Source organism: Urocitellus parryii, chromosome 4, assembly GCF_045843805.1.
Source record: "Urocitellus parryii isolate mUroPar1 chromosome 4, mUroPar1.hap1, whole genome shotgun sequence".
NCBI lineage: Eukaryota > Metazoa > Chordata > Mammalia > Rodentia > Sciuridae > Urocitellus > Urocitellus parryii.
The window spans coordinates 167,984,788-168,008,547 of record NC_135534.1 but is presented as its reverse complement, the minus strand read 5'-3'; the positions used below and the strand labels follow the sequence as shown (position 1 = coordinate 168,008,547).

The following is a 23,760-nucleotide window of genomic DNA, read 5'->3' as shown; positions in this document are numbered from 1 at the left end:
CAAAACAGTCTTTAACAAAACTTTTTTTTAATGAATATGGTTGTCAGAGACCATAATCAACATTAAAAAAAAAACAACTATTATTTATGCCCTACCTTCAACATTTAACTACAGATCTTAGCTACAAATAGCCTGCTTCTATATCAGTCATATATTAAATAATCATATGTTTTTTTTTCACATAATAATGTCTGTCAGAGGTTATTTTGTTAGAAAAACAAACTATAATAAACACTTAGGAAGAAATCTGGATGAAGTGCCTTGCAATTTTTAAGATTCTGGAACATAGGAATTATTTTAATTCATTCATTAAACATTTAGTAGGTGAAATTTATTAAGATACATCTAAATGTCAGATGCCACACTATTTCCAACATATGGGGCTGTGACACATCATTCCTTGATCTTACACCTACTTCTCTACTAAAAAGCACTTAAAAAAAATAAAGAAAGCAAGGAATTAATTTTGAAATAATTTTTGGTACTTGTTGAGGCTGTAAAGAAATCGAGTTATTGTGAAATCAGAATTGATAATTGCCATTTTGTAGAAAGTATCCATGAAGGTAACAATTGACATCAGACCTAAACAACTTCAGATATTAGCAAAATGATAATTTAAAAAGGAAACTGGTAGTAGATAATTACATATTTTATAAATATACAAAGTTTAATTTAAGATCTATTTATAAAGCTAAGATTAAAAAAAAAAGTGAAGGAAAAACTCTAACCAAAGACCACTAAAGTTATAGTTGGTAACAGAAACAAGTAAAATGAACAGAGGTGAGGGCTAATAATTGAGACATCATAAAAAGCTGTAAAAAAGTGAAAGATATGAAGGTGAACATAGTCATGTATAAGAAGACATTCAAGGGCTGGGGATGTGGCTCAAGTGGTAACGCGCTCGCCTGGCATGCGTGGGGCGCTGGGTTCAATCCTCAGCACCACATAAAAATAAAATAAAGATGTTGTGTCCACTGAAAACTGAAAAATATTAAAAAATTTTCTCTCTCTCTTTAAAAAAAAAAGGCATTCAACATTCAAACAATAAGTGGTCTATAGCTCCCTCTATACAAATTACAAATGTAAATACTAGTTTTAGAAGCTATCCCCATTAAAACAAAACAAAACAAAAAACCTCATGCCTACATGTATGTGTGTGTGTGTGTGTGTGTGTGTGTATGTATGTGTGTATATATATATATATACCTTTTAAAATTCCTAAAAATGAAAAAAAGTTCTATAATTCTTCATATTTTGCATTTATTAGCCATTATGTCTTCTTAAAATGGGATCTCTGATTTGGTATAAATGAAAAGCAATTTGAAATATATTTTTATAGTTATAAGATCATCACTTACTGTCCATATTTTCCTCCCTTTTTTTTAGCTCCTTGTATTTCTGATTCATTTCACCTATAAGAAATACAAAATTGAACATATATTTCAAAACTTCCAGTTATAATATTCTAAATTAGAAATATCTTTTAGGTTCTCTATATACAATTATTCACTGAATATTTGATATTTTTAATTGGTTGAAATTCTTTTACATTAACTTACAGAGTATTTTAAAGAAGCTATATATTTGTGACTTGACTATTTGGAAAAACAGTTTCCTGACTGGAAAAGACTTATAGGCTTTCTATTCCCAGGGTGGGGTTAATCAGCCAACATATGAACACTACTGATGACAGGAAGCCTAAGTTCTGAAGGAGATACATTCTGTCTTTAAATAGTTCACAACAGCAAACAAGCTATCAGGGTAACATCTCTCAGAGAACTAGGGATTTAACAAATAATTAAAGTAAAAATGTACTAAGTGCTTTCATATGAAAAATAGGAGTAGACATCAAGGACAACTAATCTGGTTCAGGGACTGGGAAAAATTCTCTAAAGGAGTAATATTTTTGCTGCATATAAAGAATGAATATGAGTAGCTAAGGAGGCTGAAGCAGGATGATTCCAAATTTAAAGTCAGCTTTAGCAACTTAGAGAAACCCTAATCAACTTAGAGAGACCTTTTCTTAAAATAAAAAATTAAAAAAGGATTAGGGATGTGGTTCAGTGGTTAAGCACCCCTGGGTTCAATCCTTGGTACCAAAAAAAAAAAAAAAAAAAAGAATGAATAGGAGTTACTTTGTCAAGATGCAGAAAATGGAATGTCAAAGAATTACCAATACCAAAGTGTGGAAGTGAGGATGGATATGAAAACATGAGAAACTGAAAGTGGTAGGGCTAAGAGAATGTGAAGTTTTAGAAAGGTAGCACAGAGATGAAGCAGATTACAAAATACCTTATAAAATACATATTAAAGACTGGACTTTCTCCAAAAGACAATTATTGAAGAACTTTAAGAGGGACCAAGTCTGGATGAATGATGAAATATGCCTGGAGTAGGATAGATCTAATAAGCATGGAAATTGGATTTTCATTTGAGACATTCAAGAGCCAAAGTGAATGATTTTGCTTAGGGTTAGAGAGGGAGGAGTCAAGTATAATACACAGGTTTCTGGCTTAGGCAACTGAGAAGATGGTGGTATTAACTGGAAAGGGGAATGTCGAGTTTAATGAACATGAAAGACATGTAGAAAGGGACAAAATACAAGGCCCAGTGAGATAAATGAAATATAACATGTCAGCCTAACAAAGAGAACATTAGGGATCATGATTACTTTATAATAGGATTTTACAGTAATGCTGAGCTTTGGAGGCACAGGGCTATTTTGAATAGTGAGATGGCTGCAGCTCCCAGCTCCCAGGTAGAGAAAAAAGAATAAATGTGTGATTGTTTCAATCTGTAGTTTCTTGATCCCAGTCAGTTAATTCTCAGCTTTCTGTGGAAACTAGTAAGCTTAGTAAGATGATACCCAGCAGGTATGAAAAGAATAACAAGCTGAATATTTCTAAAGGAGATCCAGATTAGAAGTGGCCTCTAGAAGGACTTTAAGAATAGAGTGCAACTTTTACACTTTTCTTGTGATTGTAAGTTAGTATAACCACTATAGAAAGCAGTATGGAAGTTCCTCAAAAGACTAAGCATGAAACCATCATATGACCCAGCTATACCACCTCCTTGGTATTTATCCTAATTAGTCAACACACTATAGTGATATATTATAGCTGCATAATTCACAATAGCCAAACTATGGAACCAGCCTAGGTGTTTATCAATGAATGAATGCATAAAGAAAATGTGGTATATATACACAACGGAGTTTTATTAGCTATACAGAAAAATGAAATTGTAGGAAAATGGATGGAACTTGAGACAATTTTATGTTAAACAAAATAAGCCAAACTTGGAGTCAAGGGTCATATATTTTCTCTCACATATGGAAGCTAGAGAGAAAAAAGGAAAAGAAAAGTATGTGTGTGGGGGGGCAGGGATCTCATGAAAATCAAAGGGAGGTCAGTAAAGGAAAAAGAGCAGGGGTGAAGGAGAGGGGAAGTGCTAGGTAGGGACACTGGTCACATTATATTGTTATAGTGTGTGCATGTATAAATGTGTAACCACAAATTCCAACATTATGCACAATTACAATGCACCAGTAAAAAAATAAATAAAAACAATAAATAAATAAGAATTCCAAGAAAGTGGGTAATCACAGTGGAAAGTCCAAAGACTAAAGTTCCAATAGTCAGTCTGTGTTCTATATATCCACCTACATGGTATTGAGTTTTTTCAAGATCTGGCTAGATAGTAAAGTTAGGAAACAGAGTAATAAACTGGGTGTAGAACTCTGTAATTACTGGGGAAGCGTGGATCTCCATGTGCTTTGGTGGTGAGTTACGAGGTCAACAAACTACTTTTTTGCCCTATGGTCTGAAATTGCTTTTCTCAAATTCACTGAGGATAGCCTTGATGCTGAGAAAAGCTTCAGGGTCCCAAAATATTACTGGTAGTAAAAAGCTAAAAGTGAAAGATAAAGTGAATACATGTGGTCATGAGTTCCTAGCCAGGCTACAATCAGTACCAATGGGAGATACTATGTCAACACAGCTAAGGCCTTGGATACATTAATAACTTTACTGAATGACTACACAGTGAAAATTAACATCAGTATACTAACAATAATTATAATAATGCAGTATGATTTGTTGTGAGGGAGAAGTGAGAGGTAACTTGTTATTAGTAACACATTTTTCATATACTTAAGTTTTTTAAAAATATTATAAGACAGGGCTAAAAATTAATCCCATAAAAATGTCAACTATTCATTTACCTTACTAACTAAATTTTTTGAATGGAAAACAAGGAAAAAGAGCTAAAGATTTTAGGATACATGATCTGGGACAACACTCTGATCAGAGAGTGATACATATAAATGTCATTAAAATATACGTGAAGTACTAGAACATCCAGTAGCTCTGAATCTGCCATGGCCTAGGTTATAAATAAAGTCCATAGTTCCTTGTTTTAGCTGTCTGAGAAGTTCCACTCTTGAGAGACTGATCAGGCATTAAAGGATTAGGAAGAAGGCCTGGATTCTTAGCTTTATGCAAATTTAATTACCACTTTTTATTTCTTCTTCTAAACTTATGAGAATTCCCTACACATTCCTTTTCTATTTATTATCCTGCTTTTGATCCTCAAGGCAGGAGGTTTTCCCTCTTTTTCAAAATGAAACTGCTCTCAATACAGTTCTGAGTCCTAAATTATCAAATCCAAAGGGCAGTTTTCAGTTTTTATCTTACCCTGCAAAAGATTTGCCATTATAGACAGATTATTTCAATTTTCTTATTTCTTTGTTTCCCTTTATGCTTTGTTTTTGCTTTTTATTGGGGGGGGGCAATTTCTGTCTTTTCTTACTCCCAGATCACTTTCTGTCTTTATGGGTTTCTCTTCCTTCTTCATTTAAATTCTGAGTTAAGTACTAATGCTGAATTATTTGCATAACAATCTCACTCATTCTTGTGGTTTAAAAAACCGTCAAATCTAATGTTTTCCCTGATTTTGAAATCCTTTCAACATCTCATACTTATAATTAAACTTATTAGTTTTCCCCCTCAAAATTTGCACCCATTTTAATTCCTTATTACATTTGTTTTTTACTTATGTGCTGCTGAAGTGAGCTCCATATTATATTTGAATGTCCTCACTATCTACTTATTATCCAAGTCAGAAACATGGAGACTCTTCCCCTCATTATCCTCAAATATTCCTCTCCTAGCTGTCAACATACTGAATTGGAAAGTATATCTGGTACATGTCTCCAGCTGCAAGCTGGCCAGCCAGATTAGATGGGACAGAGCTCCACATATCTCAGCAGAATCCCAAGCTTCAAAGAAATTTCCTCTGATATCACGGCTAGGAAGGAGAGTGGTGGGAGCATTAGAACTGGTCTATTCTGTGATTTCCAAGTGGAGAACTGATGTCTTACCTGCCAATAAAAAGGCAATGTAGAGGTGTGGGCAATCCTAAAGCAGGATAAATGTGATTACCAAATATATCCTTGGATTCAACATTACAGGAAAGTAAAAGATCACAGATAGAAAGAAGTAAATCAGAGTATCACATTGGCAGTGTAATCAGGCAAACAGAAATATTTGAAGTGGTAGGATCAACAATGAGGAAACCAAAAAAAGATGGGAAGAGACACAATGATACAATGGGGTAATTTTGGAAATATCCTCTAATTCTGAGTATCTGCTGTGACCATAATTCTACATTCATTTATTTATTCCATATATTTACTGAGTATCTACCATGTACTATTATACATAGTAGGGATACGATAAGGAACAAGGTAATTTTTGCCCTATCCTCAAAATGCTTATGATCTGTTAGTTTGCAATAACAAAAGGTATAAGGAAACATAAGTGCTGTAACTGAGTTATGTATTAAGCATTATGATAATCAGATGGGTGAAAAGTAGTCGGGGGTTTTTACATTATCAGGCAATGTAGAAATAAAAGAAATAATATATTTTCCTCCAAAAAATATACCCTAATAAGACTTGTACACAAAAACATATACTTCAAATTCAGGCTCTTCCTCTCCCTCAGACAGGAAGGAAGAAATGGGTATGGACTGTTACCATAGTCTTGGGCTATAGCAGAAAGGACACCATTGCTCTTGGATACTCCCTGCTTTAGCCAGCCAGTGGAGATATGGTCTCTTCATATTACCAAGAGATTCAGTGCCATCACAACCTCCTCTGTCCTCACTGTGAGGAAGTTCTGAAATTTAATTCTCTTGTCTCGGGGTAAAGGTTGGAGCTATCTTGATTTTCATACTTTGAGAAATAGTTCTGATCTAGAGAAGATCTGATTATGATTTTCAGGAATGGGTAACTACCCCAATCTTCCCTCCTGATCATAAATAAAAAGAGATGTACTAAAAACTCCACTGACCTCAAGGCGCTCAACTCAGCAAGCCTTCAAATTTTGGAGTTGAAAGGGCAAAGAAAACAGAAGCAGGGAGATGGAGCAAAAAAACCCCAAAAGACTTCTGCATATTCAGGTGGTTCCTTTCCTGCACCTGGGGCAAGCTAAATCTCCCAGTACCTCATGTGCTATTGTTTCATTCCTTATTACCATTCTTAGTACTACTCCAAATGAATTCCAGTTCTTTACCCTTTTATAAGTATTATGCCAAGAAACTTATGATTCCAAGAAGACTATCACTTCCCATAATCTTAGATGGGTTGCAAAGTTAATGCAACCTAGGATTTCAGCTGTTCTCAGGGCTATATCCCATTAATCCATAATGAGCTATTATTACACCCCTTGTAACAGTTTCACATATTTTAGTTAGCCAAGCCACTTTCTTTCCTTCCCTTCCCTCCATCATTCCATTCCCACTCCTGCTGTTTGGTGCTGAGGATAGAATGCAGAACCTTGTGTATGTGAAGCACTCACACTTCCACTGAACTCTATCCCCAGATCTTGAGCCTCCAATTTTCTTTTTCTTTCTTTCTTTTCTTTTTTGATTGGGGGTAGTAATAGGGATTCAACCCAGAGTTGTTTCACTATCGAGTTACATCCAAGTCCTTTTTGATACAGGGTCTCACTAATTTGCTCAGTCCAGCCGTGAACCTGCAATCTTCCTGCTTCAGCCTCCTGAGTTACTGGGATTACAGGCATGTGCCTAGGAATCAGGCCATTTTTGTATTTCAATTTTAATTAGTTTGGGGATCTATTAAAGCCCGTCTGTTTATATTTAGTCTATCTTTCCCACCTAATTTTCACATGCTACTACAGCAGTATCCAACAAATTAGAATTTAAAATCCTTCTAAATTGCTCTATTAAAATACATATAAACAATGTTTTAAACAAACTTTTGGTTTTAGATGTCATCCCACTTACTAACTATACATTCCCTGCAAAATATTTTAAATTCTGGCAGAAATATATCTTTAAAATTAGGGAGACAAGGTCAGATAATTTTACTTCTGAATGCAAGAGGCACTTTAAAAAATATAATGAAAATTCTCTAGACATGTCATAACAATTAAATAATCATTGCTAAAAGCCTCACCATCTCTAAAGAAAACAAAAGAAATATATGGATGATCTTTTCAACAGAGTAATATCAATCAGATGGTAGGACTAGTAGTCCTTGGCATATACTAAATGCAACATAGGTCCTCAATTATTTTCTAAAGCAATGGTTATTAAACTTCAGTATGAGTCAGAACCACCAGGAGGGCTTGCTAACACACAAATTATTGTGCTCTGTTCCTGTTTCAAATTTAGTAGGTCTGGAGTGGGGTCTAAGAATTTGCATTTCTAAGAAGTTTCAGATGGTGCTGATTCTCCTAGTCAGAGATAATCCGACCATTTAAATGAAAAATACCAAGTGTAGTTTAACTAATTTCCACATAGAACAATAATGATTTGTTCCTCATCTGATATATAGTGAGAATACAGAAAGTAGAAATGAGTAAATGCCATTTATTATCCCAGATACCAGAAGACAAAAGCTTTGAAATTAAAAGATTATTTTGTATATATTTAGAGGAAATACTAATGGAAAAATACTTTCTAATATAAGCTTAGAAAACTATCCAGAAAAAATTACTCAAGTTTCAGTCTATAAGCTAACAGCATTAACAACACTGTTAGCTAATATTTAGGATAACTTTTGAAATTGAGTCCTATTCTGAGTCACACACACAGACACATATATCCTGCATTCAGCTAATCCTCATAATAAGCCTATAATGTAGGGACTATTATTATTTCCCTTTTAAAGATGAGAAAACTAAGGTAAAATTAGTTTAAACATTATGTCCAAGATTGAACAATAAAAAATAGCAATTTGAACCAAGGTACTCTGGTTGCAGAAAAACACTAGTCTTCCTTAAATATATATTTTTTTAATTTTACCTGATATAACCAACGAATAATAGCTCTTAACTGAGGTCTTAGAAATCTGAGTATAAAGAAGTATCTTACAAACTAAAGAAAAATATTACATTTTGTACTTTTACTACTCTTCAAAGATGCATGTAAATTATAATAAATACTTTCAGAATTTAGAAAAGTAATCCAATGTTTCTACCTTATGTGTACTTCCATTATGATCTATGTTTATCACATCATAACAGTTATATATTTATATGCCTGTGATGTTAATAATCTGTGATAAGGGGGCTGGGGTTGTGGCTTAGAGGTAGAGCGCTCGCCTACCATGCATGAGGCACTAGGTTCGATCCTCAGCACTGCATAAAAATAAAATAAAGATATTGTGTCCACGTATAACTAAAAAATAAATATTTTTAAAAAATTAATCTATGATAAGACTTAAAACTGAATCCATATTTGGAGTACTGGACTCTAAGAATGAAGAAATAGTTTTTTTTGTTGTTGTTGTTTTTTGTGAGTAACTGTGCTCAAAAACCCCTCCTAGAGAGGTATGTGACTGTACTTTGTTAATTGTTCATCAATCCTAATCTGTGTGTATGGATTCTTAGAAAATTAGCCCCACCTTGTGGTTAATGGCAATACTTCACATTCAGGCATTTAAGAACAGTCCAAATTTTCAAACTGGGAAGAGATGAATATATTACCTTGACGGACAAAAATTAAAACATTTATATAGCTGGCACTGACAAGGAAACATGTTTATATACTGCTGCTGGTTGTATAAAATGGGTCAGCATTTTCTGAGAGGAAATTTGTAAAACCAAAATTATAAATACTATTCTATTCAAAATTTCACTTGTAGAAATTTATTCTCTACAAGTACTGCATAAGTAATAAGCATTAATATAGGATGTTTATTGCAGCATTTTTCTTGGAAATAGAAAAGCAGAAACAGTGTAAATGCCAATGTGGATACAGCAAATACTATACAAACATTACCATAATAGCGGCTAATGATTATCACAAGTGTTTCACGTGCACTATAGGCGTTATTCTTAAGTCAGACTTCACAGCTCTAATATTAACAATTATTCTTTACCACTTCCCAGAATAAGGTATATATACTTTCATAAAATAATGTGCATTAAACATAGTTAAATAAAAAGACTAAAGCTCAAAAGAACTATGCAATATTACTCCATTTAAAAAATTAAAATTTGTAAATGCATAGAAAAAAATGTAAAAGGCTAAACATCAAAGTATAAACAATGATTACCTCTGAGAACTCAGATAAGTGTGAAAAGAGAGATGATTTTTTATTTATATACTTTTGTAGTACTTGAATTTTTTCCACATTAAATACCCATCAGATTCATTTTTTTAAATCACAATTTTTAAAAATAAAAATTAGCTGAGTCTTTAAAATAACTTTAACAAGTTAAGAAAAATAATTTTTAGATTTTACTTTTTGTTTGTTTGTTTGAGATGGAGTCTCACTATATTTCCCAGCCTAGCCTCAAACACCTAGGCTCAACCAATCTTTTTGCCTCAGCCTGCCTGGTAATAGGGACTATATGTGCTAGCCACAGCAAATGTTTTTAAAAGCCGGAAGGGGTGATTGAGGCTAACTGCACAGTCAATGAAAGTACATGAAATGGTCATTTGGAACATAACACCCTCTTCTCTCTCTCTCTCTCTCTCTCTCTCTCTCTCTCTCTCACACACACACACACACACACACACACATACACATACACACACACACACACACACACACACAAACTTGTTAAAAGCCAATAAAATGAAGCATATCCAAGTGATATGTTTGGTAATTTCTTGGTAAAGATGGCAGATTGAACATGCATATCTAACACTGACCTCCTTCAAACTCCACTAAAACTATAGAAAAAATAATGTTTAAAAGTATAAACTCCTGCCAGGCATGGTGGTGCACGCCTGTGATCCCAGCAGCTGGAAAGGCTGAGGCAGGAGGATCGTGAGTTCAAAGCCAGCCTCAGCAACTCAGTGAGGTCCTAGGCAATGCAGCAAGACCCTGTCTCTAAATAAAATACAAGAAAGGGCTGAGGATGTGGCTTAGTGGTGAAGAGCCCTGAGTTCAATCCCTGGTACCTAAATAAATAAATAAATAAAAACTTCCAGCAACTCAGAAAAGGAAAAAAAAAAAAATTAGAAGATGGAAGTGAAGATGGAAGTAGTAACTAACTTAGCAGACTTTTGAAAATCTAATCGTAAACCCGCATGAGTAAAGTTGAGAACCACCCTGCCTAAAGACTCAGCAATTTCACACTGTAGTAAAAACTAACCACTTATCATCTACATCCTAAAGAATGGATTATCAACAATCTTGAGTCGAAGAACTACTGAGAATGCAGATAATACAGATAAATGTCTACTGCTTTACTGGAAAACATGAACCCAAGATACAAATCCTCTAGAATGAATGTAATAAACTCTTAGTTAAATCCTCTTTGGGGAAGAGTACATACTTGCATCATCTTAAAATGAGGGGGCCCAAAGAAGTAACTAGAGTTCAATTTTCACCTTTAATTCAATTTAAAACTCTTTCTCTGCTAAAATGTGGGTTATTTAGTTCATTTCAGAAACATTTATTTAGTGTTTACTTTTTCAGATGCTGTATTGATGATAGAGACTACCAAAGTCTTGAGGACTTTTAAAAGGGAAGCAATTTAGAGAGATCTTATCTCAAAATAAAAAAGGCTGGGGATGTTGCTCAGTGGTTAAATAACTCTGGGTTTAATCTCTGGTACCAAAAAAAAAAAAAAAGGAAAAAGAAAAAAAAAAACAAGAAGGACAAACACATGAATAGATATTTGCAATATAAAGTGATCAATGCAGTGATATGTTCAAGAACAAACATGATTTAAAAACATGGAGGATGGTCACTCAGTCCCACTCAGAAAAGAGTCAGGGAAGGAAGTTAAAAGTTATGCTGGATGAGAGGATACCTAAGCTTAAAGGTCTTAAAGGATGAAAATTTAATCAGCTAAAAAAAAAAAAAAAACAGGAAAAAGAACATTCAAGATAAAAAAAAAAAAAACAAATAGTAGCCGCAAAGGATTAGAGCATGAAACAGTTTGCTATATGGTTTCTTTTTTTTTTTTTTTTTTTTTAAAGAGAGAGTGAGAGAGGAGAGAGAGAGAGAGAGAGAGAGAGAGAATTTTTTTTTTTAATATTTATTTTTTAGTTCTCGGCGGACACAACATCTTTGTTGGTATGTGGTGCTGAGGATCGAACCCGGGCCGCACGCATGCCAGGCGAGCGCGCTACCACTTGAGCCACATCCCCAGCCCTGCTATATGGTTTCTAAATGTAAATTGTTAACACAAAGTGTGAAGATGATGAGGGGTGGAAGGGAAGGTCAATGACATAGAGTCTAGATTACAGAGGGACTAGTACGACATGCAAAAATTCTTTAACATTATCTTATATATCACTGGCAAACCACTGTTAAACAGAAGAATGACACAGAATCATATTTTACATAAATCACTCTGGCAATATTATGGTGAAAGAATCTGAGAGGGGGCAAGACTGGAGGTGGGGTGACCAGTTAGGAGGCTACTACAATAGTTCAGGCAGGAAATAATGAGGTCCTGAACTAACAAGTAACCTTCTAACAAGTAACCATCTAATAAACCCCCCTGTGCTGTTAAACCAATAATCTAAGATGATTACAATACAGCAGAACAAAAAAAGAATGCACTGATATATATATATATATATATATATATATATATATATATATATATACACACACATATGTATATATCACATATATACAAGAATATATATATAACATATATCATATATTTAACAGATATAAATGCTTTTTGCCACCATTACATAGAATTAGATTCTTCTTCTGCCTTAAAAAAAGGACAAAGATTAGAAAACAAAAAGAGAAATAGAAGCTAAAATCCAAAGCATTCTGCACTTTCTCTCAGAACTAGCAACTAATAATACATTGTTACTCCCACCACCCAAGATATTTTAGTGAAAAAACTTAGGAGGAGGAAAATTTAGAACACGTCCTATGAAGCATCAAAAATCAAGAACATTATAAGATTTTTCAGAATAGTTTTGAATATATTAATAAAGAAAATCAAGAATACTAGTCTATATAAATAAAAGCAATGAAATTATTCAGTAAAGAAAATAGTATGGTCTAAAGATATAATATTTCAGATAAGATAGGAAGAATAAGTTCTGGATATATATTATACAACATGATTACTATCAATTAATAACAATGTAGTATATTCTTGATGATCACTAATAAGAGTGGATTTTGAATATTACTACCAAAAAATAAATGTGAGGTAAAGCATATACTAATGTTTATTGAGCCATTTTACAATGTATACATATTTGAAAATGTTATGCTATATGCAATAGTTTTTGTTAATAAAAACAAATTATTAAAAATAAATTCTTAACAATTTATTGTGAATCTATCTTGCTATATGTGACTTTTAACATATATAAGACCTGGTGAGATAGAATAATTATATTCATTTTTCATGAGAAAACTAGATTTTGGCAAATTCACTTACCTAATAATGGAGTTTTAATGTCTATCTGCTTTTAGATGCCTTACTGAAAGCCACACACAGCTATATAAAAATTAAACTATTTAAATCTAAGAACATTTTTATTTCACAAATACAACACTTCAAGTCAGAAGGTCAAAGCTTAGATTTAGGCAATGGAACTATGACTTTGGAGTCAGAGACCTTGGTTTAAATCTACACTTTATTCCTTACTAAAAAACAAAACTTTTTTGAGCTTCAACATGTATAAAATGGCTTAACAAGGCTTCACAACTTTCTTGGAAAGATGACAAAGTGACTATCCCAGGTAAGCAGTAGTAGGTAATGATATTATTTACAAATCAACTAAAGCATAATAAAATTTACATGCCACTTTAAAAATCAAAGTTAATGGGCTGGGATTGTGGCTCAGCGGTAGGATGCTCGCCTAGCAGGTTGGATCCTCAGAACCACATTAAAAAAAATAAATAAAGGCACTATGTTGTGTCCATCTACACCTAAAAAATAAATAAAATTTCTTAAAAAAAATCAAAGTTAAAAAAAATTAAAACAGATCACTCTTTCCCTGCTATGTTTCTTTAGCCATAATAATTACATGTGCACATTTTATACCATGAGGTGGGAAAGATTATCCTGATCTTTCCCTCACTGACTCATAAGAATATACAATCAATCAATGATAAACTGAGAGAATATTACCTAGTTTGCAGTTAATGTGCCACAGGAAACCCACCTTTCTCTCCTTTATTAGAAAGTAGCTGGCCAGGAAACTATAATGCTCAACCTCTTCCTCTATCCAAACATACCACTATAGTTTCCAAACCCCCACCACAGAATTTCCACGTTTAGACCCTAAGCTTCCTTAGCTGTTCAGATCCCTGTGCTGTTTCTTTAAATCTCACTGTTGGAGAAAGTTGGGTGAAAAAGAGGATAATCAGTGCCTGCCACCTCATACATGAAACTGGCTGGGAAATTAATTTTTCTTGATTATTTGTGATAGCTGTGTCTTGATTCTCACCTCCTCAAACTCTACCAATTTCCTTAATATTGGACCACACTGAGGAAGTAAAACTTAGGAATCTACAATTATTTTACTTCTTTAAAAACCTGCTTTGTAAAACACTGAATAAATTCTTACTAATATGCAAACATGAGGTTATTACAAATTTTTGAACAACTCAAATAATTGCTTTAATGTTACTCATAATATTCAGCAGCATATAATTTAGTAAAATTAAAATATAAAGAATTAAATAATAAATCCAAGGTAGTTAAATTATTGCTGAGATTCCAGATAATGCTATACTAATACTACTATAAAGCTATTAATCTACATCATAAAAATGTAAAAGTACACTAGAAACATTACCTTGGTGTTCCTCTAAATCCATATCAAGTTGTCTAATTTCTTCAGTAAATTGATTTGTTTTTTCTTTTATATCTGTTAACCTGTTGAAAATATTATTTAATATATTTATGAAGATAATAGGACGCTCAGTAAAAAAAAAAAGATGTTAGGACATCTTTTCTAAGTTGCATAATATCTAGAAATAATATACCCTATTCTGAAGATAATACTATAAGCATAAAGAGAAAATCTTTTCTAGACCCGTTTTCATGATTCCTATTTAGAGCACAAGTGAATTCTGAAAACACTAGGTTGCCAGGCTACAAGAATAAACTGTTCCTTTTAAGCTTGACTTGCATATTAGGAAAGTAGAAAATAGTTAGCAGCCTTATTTTTGTAGGTTTGTAAAAAGTAAACTATGGTGGCACCCAGAAAGGGAATATTTACTCATGGTCAACATTATACAGGTTAAGCCAAAAGCACTGGCTCACACCTGTAATCCCAGTAGCTAGAGATGCTGAGACAAGAGGGTTGCGAGTTCATAACTGGCCTCAACAAAAAGTGAGGCACTAAGCAACTCAGTGAGCCCCTGTCTCTAAATAAAATACAAAATAGAGCTGGGGATGTGGTTCAGTGGTTGAGTGCCCCTGAGTTCAATCCCTGGTACTAAAAAAAAAAAAAAAAAAAAAGATTATACAGGTGAAAATGATGACAAAAATGTTGACTTTGTAGTAAGTATTACTACAAAGCTAACAGTACTCATGTCATACTAGAATAAGAATAGATATACATATCAATGTATTAAAATTGTAAGTTCAGAAATAAGATCATATATGTGTATACAGTCAAATGATTTAGGACTAGAGTGCCAAGAAAAATAAATAGGGAAACAATGGTATTTTCAACAAATATTTAGTTATCCCAGCACTATGCACAAAAGAATAAAATTGTACTGCTATCTCACATCATATATAATAATTAACACAAAACAGATCAGAGATTTAAATGTAAGAGCCAAACTGTAAAACTCTTATTAAAAGAAAGCTTAGGCACAAATCTTCATGACCTTGACATTGGTTTCTCAGACATGATACCAAGGGCTAGGGATGTGACTCAGTGGTAGAGTGCTTGCTTAGAATATGTGAGGCCCTGGGTCTGATATCCAGTAATACACACACACACACACACACACACACACACACACACACACACCTCTAAAAACATAAGCAATAAGAGAAAAAAACATTTAAGTAGACATTATCAAAATTGAAAACTTCTGTGTTTCCAAGGACACGAATAAAGGAGGAAAATGATGACCCACAGAATGAGAGAAAATTTTTGCAAAGTGTGTATCTGATAATAGTCGTGTATTTAGAACATGAAGAACTCTTACAATGTAATAATAATAAAACCCCTATTTTAAAAACAGGCAAGGAGTTCAATAAATATTTCTCTAAAGAAGACATACACATGGTCAATATACACATAAAATGAAGCTCAACATCATTAACCATCAGGGAAATGCAATTCAAAACCATAACAAGACACCACTTTATACCTATTAGGATGACTAGAATAAAAAAAAGACAGATAATACAAAGTAATGGTAAGGATGTAGAGATAATGGAACACTCATAAGCTACAGGCAGAAATACAAAATGGCAGAGTTGCATGACATCCCAAGCTTTTGTCTTCTGCAATCATTTGATCCTAATGGACTCCAACTCATCATGTTAAACAGAATACCACATGAAACAACAATTCTATTTCTGGATACACACTCAAGAGAAATAAACACGTATGTCCACACAAAAACTAGCACATGACTGTTCATACCAACATGATTCAAAATAGCCCCAAACTGGAAACAAGCCAAACATCCATTACCTGATGAATGGATCAATAAATTATGGTATATGCATACCATGGAATATTATTTTAAAATAAAAAGAAATGAAATACTGAAATATGCTACAACAGAGATGAACCCTCAAATCATTATCTTAAGTCAACAGATCCAGTCACATAGGACAATTTACATATGATTTCTCTTATATGCAATGTTCAGGATAGGCAAATCTATGAAGACATAAAGGAGATGACTGGTTCTAGAGCTGGGAAAGGGGCAAGAGAGGTGATGGTTAAAAGCTGTGGAACCAACCTAGATGCCCTTCAATAGATGAATAAATAAACTGTGTGTATATGTGTGTGTGTATGTGTGTGTGTGTGTGTGTGTGTGTGTGTGTGTATACCCAGCTCTAGAACCAGTCATCTATTTTATATATATATACATATATATATGTATATATATATACACACACACACACACACACATATATATATAATATATAATATATATATATATATATATATATACACAATGGAATACTACTCAGCCTTGAAGAAGAATGAAATTATGGCATTTGCAGGTAAATGGATGGAGCTGGAGAATATCATGCTAAGTGAAGTAAGCCAATCCCAAAAAACCAAAGGGCAAATGTTTTCTCTGATAAGTGGATGCTGATCCATAATGGGGTGGGGGGCAGCAAGGGAAGAATGGAGAAACTTTGGATTGGGCAGAGGGGAGGGAGAAGAGAAGAATGGGTGTGGGAGTGGGAAAGATGGTGGAATTACATGGATATTATTACTCTATGTATGGGTATGACTGTAAGAATGGTGTGACTCTACATCATATACAACCACAGAAATGAAAAGTTGTTCTCCATTTGTATATACAAAAAAAAGCTGTGAGGTTTTATTCAGGTGACTGAATTGTTCTAAAACTGGGTTCTGGTTACTCAACTCTATAAATATACTAAAAATTTCTGAATTTTATACTCTAAATATGTGAAATATATTAATTATATCTTAATACAACTGTTTATAAAAAGCACTTATACTATTCAATGGCTCTAAATTAAACACTCAAATACTCAAAGAATAAAACTGCAAGCTGCATCAGTATCCTCAATGTAAACCATACGAAAAATACCTAGAATAATATGTACTCTTGTACTTTTAGAATGTAATTTAGGAGATGAGAAATGAACATAAAATGTACTTACTGTCTCTCCATGCTGGCTATTTCCTGATTATCTTCTTTAACCTATATAGGCATAAAAAGAAAATAGTATTTAAAGAATAAGTTATTATTAGACTCCCTTAAGGAGAATTTCCTTCTAGGGTATGTTGTATTAAAATGTCAAATCTAGTATTTTCCTTGAAATCTATTATTTAGAATTCTACCTTTGAAGGTATATAGAACATCACTAAGGAATTATTCAGATTCCATCCTGAGTAAAAACTGAAATACACAATTGTATCCACAAGGCACCATCAGATTCATATCTCTTCAGACCTGGATCAATTAGCTGATATAAGTATCTAGAATTTGAGACCTTCCCATACCCTAGGATAGGGTTGCCAGATTTTTTACAAGACCTGTTAAAACAGAATTTCAGATAAACAATGAATAACTTTTAGGGTACATGTGCACAATGTAATATTTGGAATATACTTACCTCAAAAATATCTTTCTCCATATATATATATATATATATACCTATCTAGATACATATATATGAATTTTAGATGGCTTGTATGAAATTCAAATTAATTAGCCATTCAGTCTTTTACTTGGCAATCCTAGCCCAAGATTACTCTCTCCTTCATTGCTTCCACTGACTTCTTCCTAAGAAACTTCAGGAGTTCTAAATTTTAATACATTTCATAAGATTATAAAAAACCCACTGCATTCCAAATCCACTGTGCTCAAACCTAGACTACAAAGGAGTTCCTGACTAGAGCTATGCTCAAATATATATTCTAGTCTCCCAAGGACCCTAGAGTTAGGGTATCTCAGGATAAATATGCTAATTATAACTGATAACTAAAAGTTAGCCTTGAGGTACAAAGCAAGCCACTAAGTACATGTGACATGATTCTATGACATATAATTTCATAAGACATCTTAATTCTATTTCCTTCATGGAGACACTTATACTAACAACTACCAAAAGTCATTAGACTTGGGATATTTCATTTCTAAATGAAAGGCCTAAAACAAATAATGGAATACATCATATCTTCAATAAGATTATATAACTATTTAATCATCAATAAAGAAGAGTTTTGATGTTTCCAAGTTAAGGATCCAAATATGAAATGGCCAAAATATGCAAAATGGCCATATAAAATAAGAATTTTACCAAAAAAACAAAGTAAAAAAAAAAATTCATGTGAGAACATGATTTTTCTCTAAATTTTCTTGATCAAGTATTTCATATTTAGGTGAAATTAACTTTTCACTATTGTTTTTACACAATAAACTTGTACCCACAAGGCACCATCAGATTTTCTAGTGCTTATTGGTATTATTGGCATGTCCCTTAAATAAAACAAATCAACACATTTAATAAAACCCAAACTATTAAATTTAGTTTTTTTTTTTTTTACCTGCTTAAGTAATCGCTCTCTCTCTTCCATTGGAGATCCCATGCTTTTGTCTTCTGCAATCATTTGATCACGATGGGACTCTAACTCATAAAGTTTTTCGTGCAGCAATACAGCCTCCTGTTTTACCTGGGAGTGTGCTATTTCCTAAGGAAAACAAAAGGGGAAATTTAATTAGGGTCTTTGTAGGTTTAGATTAGGTCATTAAAGCCTAATCCAATATGAGCGGTGTCCTTATAAGAGAAGAGACCACAGAGACACACAGTGAGAATGCCATTGATAGATAGTATAGGCAGAGACAGAAGTGAGGCAGCTGGCAGCTTTGCAAAGAATGCCAATGACTGATGGCCACCGCCAGAAGCTAGGATAAAGCAAGGAAGAATTCTATCCAGTTTCAATGGAAACATATCTCTGAAGATACCTTGATTTCAGACTTCTAGCTTCTAGACTGTGAAAAAAATTTTTTTGTTCCTTTAGGCCACCCAGTTTGTGACCCTTTGTTATGGCAGCACTAAGAAAATAATACATGAAAGTAGAATAGTTATTATCTATTCACTATTATTCTACTGCTCACAATGAGAAAATAAGAATGAGATAAAATTTTTATTGGATAACAAAAAGAGCTAGGAATAATGGTAGTGACAGTGATGATTAATTGACATTTGAACCTATTATTTCTTGAGCATTTGTTACTGCCAAGCACTGTACTCCATGTACTTTATATGCTATCTCTAATACTGAAGCATTGTTCTAGAAGGTAGAGTTATTACTATCATCTCCATTTGACAGATGAAGAAACTGGGGATATGAGGTCTAAATAATTTTCCGAGTTAACAGAGATACAAATGGTTATATTGATATTTGAAACCAAGCCCACAGCATAAATGAAAACAAATTCTTTTAAAATATGTTTTTAGTTGTCGATGGACCTTTACTTTGCTTTTATTTCTATGTGATGCTGAGAATTGAACTCAGTGCCTCATGCATGCTAGGCAAGTGCTCTACCACTGAGCTGCAACCCCAGCCCCAAATTCTTTGTTTTTCCTCCTCCATTTATTTATATTTTCTAGTGCTAGAAATCAAACCAAAGGCACCAAGGCCTGATATATGCTAGGCAAGTGTCCTAGCACTAAGCAACAATCCTAGCCGCATGACCAAATTCTTAAGAGGGAAAACCTCTTTTAGAGGTATTCTTTTTCTTAATAATCTCTCTTTCCATTTGCCTAACAATACGATACACTTGTTCAAACTCTATGTTGCTAAAACTGTTCTTGAAGACTCAAGCTTATTTTGACACTTGTTTTTTCTTAAATATCCCTGTGAACTAAGTATGAGAATACAGAGTAGAGAACACAAATTAGATATTAAATAAACACTAGTCAACTGACAGCTATCTGACATGTTTTCTTGAACAACAAAACCAGAATAAACAAATAAAAATAAAAGAATTCTGGCAGAAGTTAAGTAGAAACAGTGACCTGTGTTTTCTTGATTTGAGAATATGGTTAATGTTTCAAAACTCATTTTAGGCATGTATGTACACTGCCAAAGAATAGTGGCATCAATTTAAAAAAATACAACTAAACTAAGGTTAGAGCTCATGGTTTTTTCTACGGAAACTAAATTTGTCAAGTGAAATGACACTTTCACTCTCCAATCCACTTCAAAAGAGAATGAGAAATTCTTCATGCCAACTATATTAATATAAAATGTAGTTCTTCTTCCTTAAAGCATATTTCCATTAGCACAGAAATCCAAGGAAAAAAATTCTATGTACATAAATGTGGACAATTAGACAGAAAAATTAACTATTTTTAGACAGCACATTCTAAAAAAAAAAGAATTATAAATTACTCATGCTTATTTTTTTTTTTTACAAGGGAGAAGTCAAACTACAACTTACCAAACTAACTACAATGGGTTACTAATCCTATTATCATATTTCTCTCAGTCTGTAAAGGCAAGCAAAACAGTGTACTGAACTGAACTTTGAGGTACAGACAGTAAGTACATGAACTGCCACAGATATGAGATAGTAATTCATAGAAAAAAAATTCCACCAGCTAACAAATATATAAACAGAGACTCAACTTCATGTATAAATACATGAAAATTAAGACAAAGTAGTAGTCAGGTGTGGTGATGCCCACCTGTAGTCTCAACTATTAGGAAGGCTGAAGTGGAAGAACTGTTTGAGCCCAACAGTTTAAGATCACCCTGGGCAACTCAGCAAGACCTCATCTTAAAAACAAAAACAAACAAAAACAGACCAATAAATTGAAAAGTTGTATAATCCTTGCTGTTAATGAGTGTAGGAGAAAATAAACTCTCAGATAAGTTACTCTAGGAGTAAAACTTGGAGCAATATTTTGAGAAGTAATTTGGCAATCTCACAACATTTTAGAAGTGGATTCTTTTTGGTTCACTGTCAGAAATTAATCTTATGATTTGTAACTTTGCATAAAATATGCTTTCACTGGAGCATCATTGAGTGTTTCAGAAAATGACAACTAAATTATTCATCTACAATACTGTAATCATGATGCAACATAATATCATACATTAAAATAAGGGGAATCTCTAAAATGATACAAAATGGACATTCCATAGATGATGTTGGGCTGTAGATGAAGCTCAGCTGTAGAGCACTCAACTAGCATACACTTGCCCATGTGGTGCTGGGTTCAATCTCGGACCCCCCCTCCCCCACCACACAAATAGATGACAATGTTAAGGTGAAAAAATAAAAACCTCAGATAGCATATGAGCATTTCAGGTATGAATCCCATTTTAAGTTTTCCACAACTTTAAAACCAAGATAGAATTATAGGATTGTTGTGAAGATTAAATGACCTTGCTACTGATATGTGTTAAGAGCTCAAAAATAACAAAGGAAGCACTCAATAAATATCAGTTCTGTCTAGAGAGAGGGACAAGAAAGACATTTTTGCTTTCATCTTTTTTGATTTTTTAAATCATAAACATGCTTCGTGAATTGAAAATTGCTTTAGATAAACAAGAAAACACAAGCTTTTTACATCCTGAAAGTAATTAACTCATCCCTCTCCCTTTTCATTTGTTTGTAAGTCTCTTGTGCATATATTTAACTCACTATTATATTTTTGCATTTCCCAACAGAACAGAATAATTTGTTTTGTATATGATAGATAGATAGATAAAACTAATTTCTTATCCAACCAAAATCTTTGTGGTATACAATGGAAGGAAAAATTACTGAACTCCTGTTAGTAAACTGATAAATAAATATCTACATGCTTTATAAGTTCCATTAAGGAGGCTGGGGATATAGCTCAGTTGGTAGAGTGCTTGCCTCCCACGCACAAGGCCCTGGGTTCAATCCCCAGCACCACTAAATAAATAAATAAATAAATAAATTCCATTAACAATCAGCTAGATTATCTTTTGTAATTAAGTTATATATATAAGTACTCTTATTTGATTTTATACTTACAGTTTCCATGCTCTCTTTTTTCATGTTCAGTGAATCTAGTTGTTGCTGAAGTGTATCTAATTCCTAAGAAGGGGGAAGAAAGGGCAAGTAGAAATTACAATAAGAATTTCTATTTCATTTTCATTCAAATTTACACAGTAAATTTTGTAAATATCTTCAATTGATATCTTGCATATTGACTAGAATTTATTAACATTTCAATATTTCTATTTTTTACTGATTCTTTTAAAAACTTTGCCATATACCTTCAAAAAAAATTTATAAGCTTGTCAAATGTGGCTAGATCTTTTCATGATGAATCATTATGGTGTTCTGATAATTTTAAATATCAGAAGCTTTAAAATTAATGTTGTCATTGCTTAAAATTTGGTTTTTTTTTTTTTTTTTTGGTCCTCACAGCAGGAATTTTACTTGGGTTGTCAGAACTTCTCCAGCCACTGGGGTCTGGGCAGTCCCTGACCACTGCCTGTTCACAGGCTGAACCAGCTAGGAATACTGCCTTGCTAGGGGTTGCTGCTCTTAATTTTGATTTTTAACCACATTTTTAAAAATCTTTTGCTCATATCCTATGATAAGATTCTTGTTATGGTTGGATGTGAGATATTCCCCAAAACCTCATGTGTGAGACAATGCAAGAAGGTTCAGAGGAGAAATGATTGGGTTGTGAGAGTCTTAATCCAATCAGTGAATTAATCCCCTGATAAGGATTAACTGAGTCATAACTGGCGTGGTAGGGTGTGGCTGGAGGTGGGAATTGGGGGTATGGCTTTGGGGTATATATATTTGTATCTTGAGAGTTGAGTCTCTGCTCTCTGATTATTAAGTGAGCTGCTTCCCTCCCCGCTCCAGCCCTGAGGAATGGTGCCTGCTACATATGGATTAAGACCTCAGAAACCAGGAGCTGCAAATAAATGTTTTCTCCTCTGCAATTGTGTTGGTGGGTCCTTTAGTCACAGCAGATAAAAAGCTAAAAAATCCTTAAACTGATTATTCATTATAACCCTCAGAAAAATTAAGTATACCTTGGTCCTAACAAAGTATTTGGTAACTATTGTGTCATATCTGTAATATTTCTACAATATTTTTCTTCAAAGCTTCTTTTTATCTTTTTGTTTGTTTTATTTTTGGTGCTAAGGATTGAACCCAGGGCCTTATGCATGCAAGGCAAGCACTCTATCAACTGAGCTAATATCTCCAGCCCCACTTCATTGTATCTTATACATTTTGTCTAAAATAAAAGTTTAAACTAAAAGGTCACTGAAGGAAATATCTGAGAAACTAAACAGTCACTATGGGCATTTACAGGGCCTAAGTCTTGCTAACATTTTAAGGAGCAGCTAGATATGAAAGGCACCATCATAACTGAACAATCTATTATCAATGACCCCTCAGCAGCCACCTAAATTGTTACTTAACTAACATGATTAGAGAACAATAACCATTCAAACTGAGGACATAACAGGTGAAAGAGTTGCTGTTTATTAGACAGGAAGAAAAAGAAAGCTAATATCCATATGATGGCTCCTTTAGTTCATGAGGTCTTTTAAAGTTCCCATTAAAAATTCATAAAAATGCAAGCATTTTCA

General features: G+C 33.4%; 1 protein-coding gene and 1 non-coding gene across 2 annotated transcripts in view; one reads left to right on the top strand and one right to left on the bottom strand.

Moving 5' to 3' along the window:
• Positions 1 to 23,760, bottom strand: part of Ift74 (intraflagellar transport 74) — a 68,449-nt gene that overhangs the window by 13,206 nt on the left and 31,483 nt on the right. Inside the window, exons 10-14 of the mRNA XM_026387856.2 lie at positions 22,175 to 22,237; positions 18,706 to 18,849; positions 17,316 to 17,356; positions 14,272 to 14,351; positions 1,359 to 1,412 (exon numbers count right to left, since the gene is read on the bottom strand). Of these exons, the coding sequence (XP_026243641.1) occupies positions 1,359 to 1,412; positions 14,272 to 14,351; positions 17,316 to 17,356; positions 18,706 to 18,849; positions 22,175 to 22,237 (382 nt within the window). The remainder of the gene's footprint in view (positions 1 to 1,358; positions 1,413 to 14,271; positions 14,352 to 17,315; positions 17,357 to 18,705; positions 18,850 to 22,174; positions 22,238 to 23,760) is intronic.
• On the top strand, positions 22,003 to 22,075 carry Trnag-ccc (transfer RNA glycine (anticodon CCC)). Its single transcript has one exon. It is a non-coding gene; the product is annotated as a tRNA-Gly (tRNA).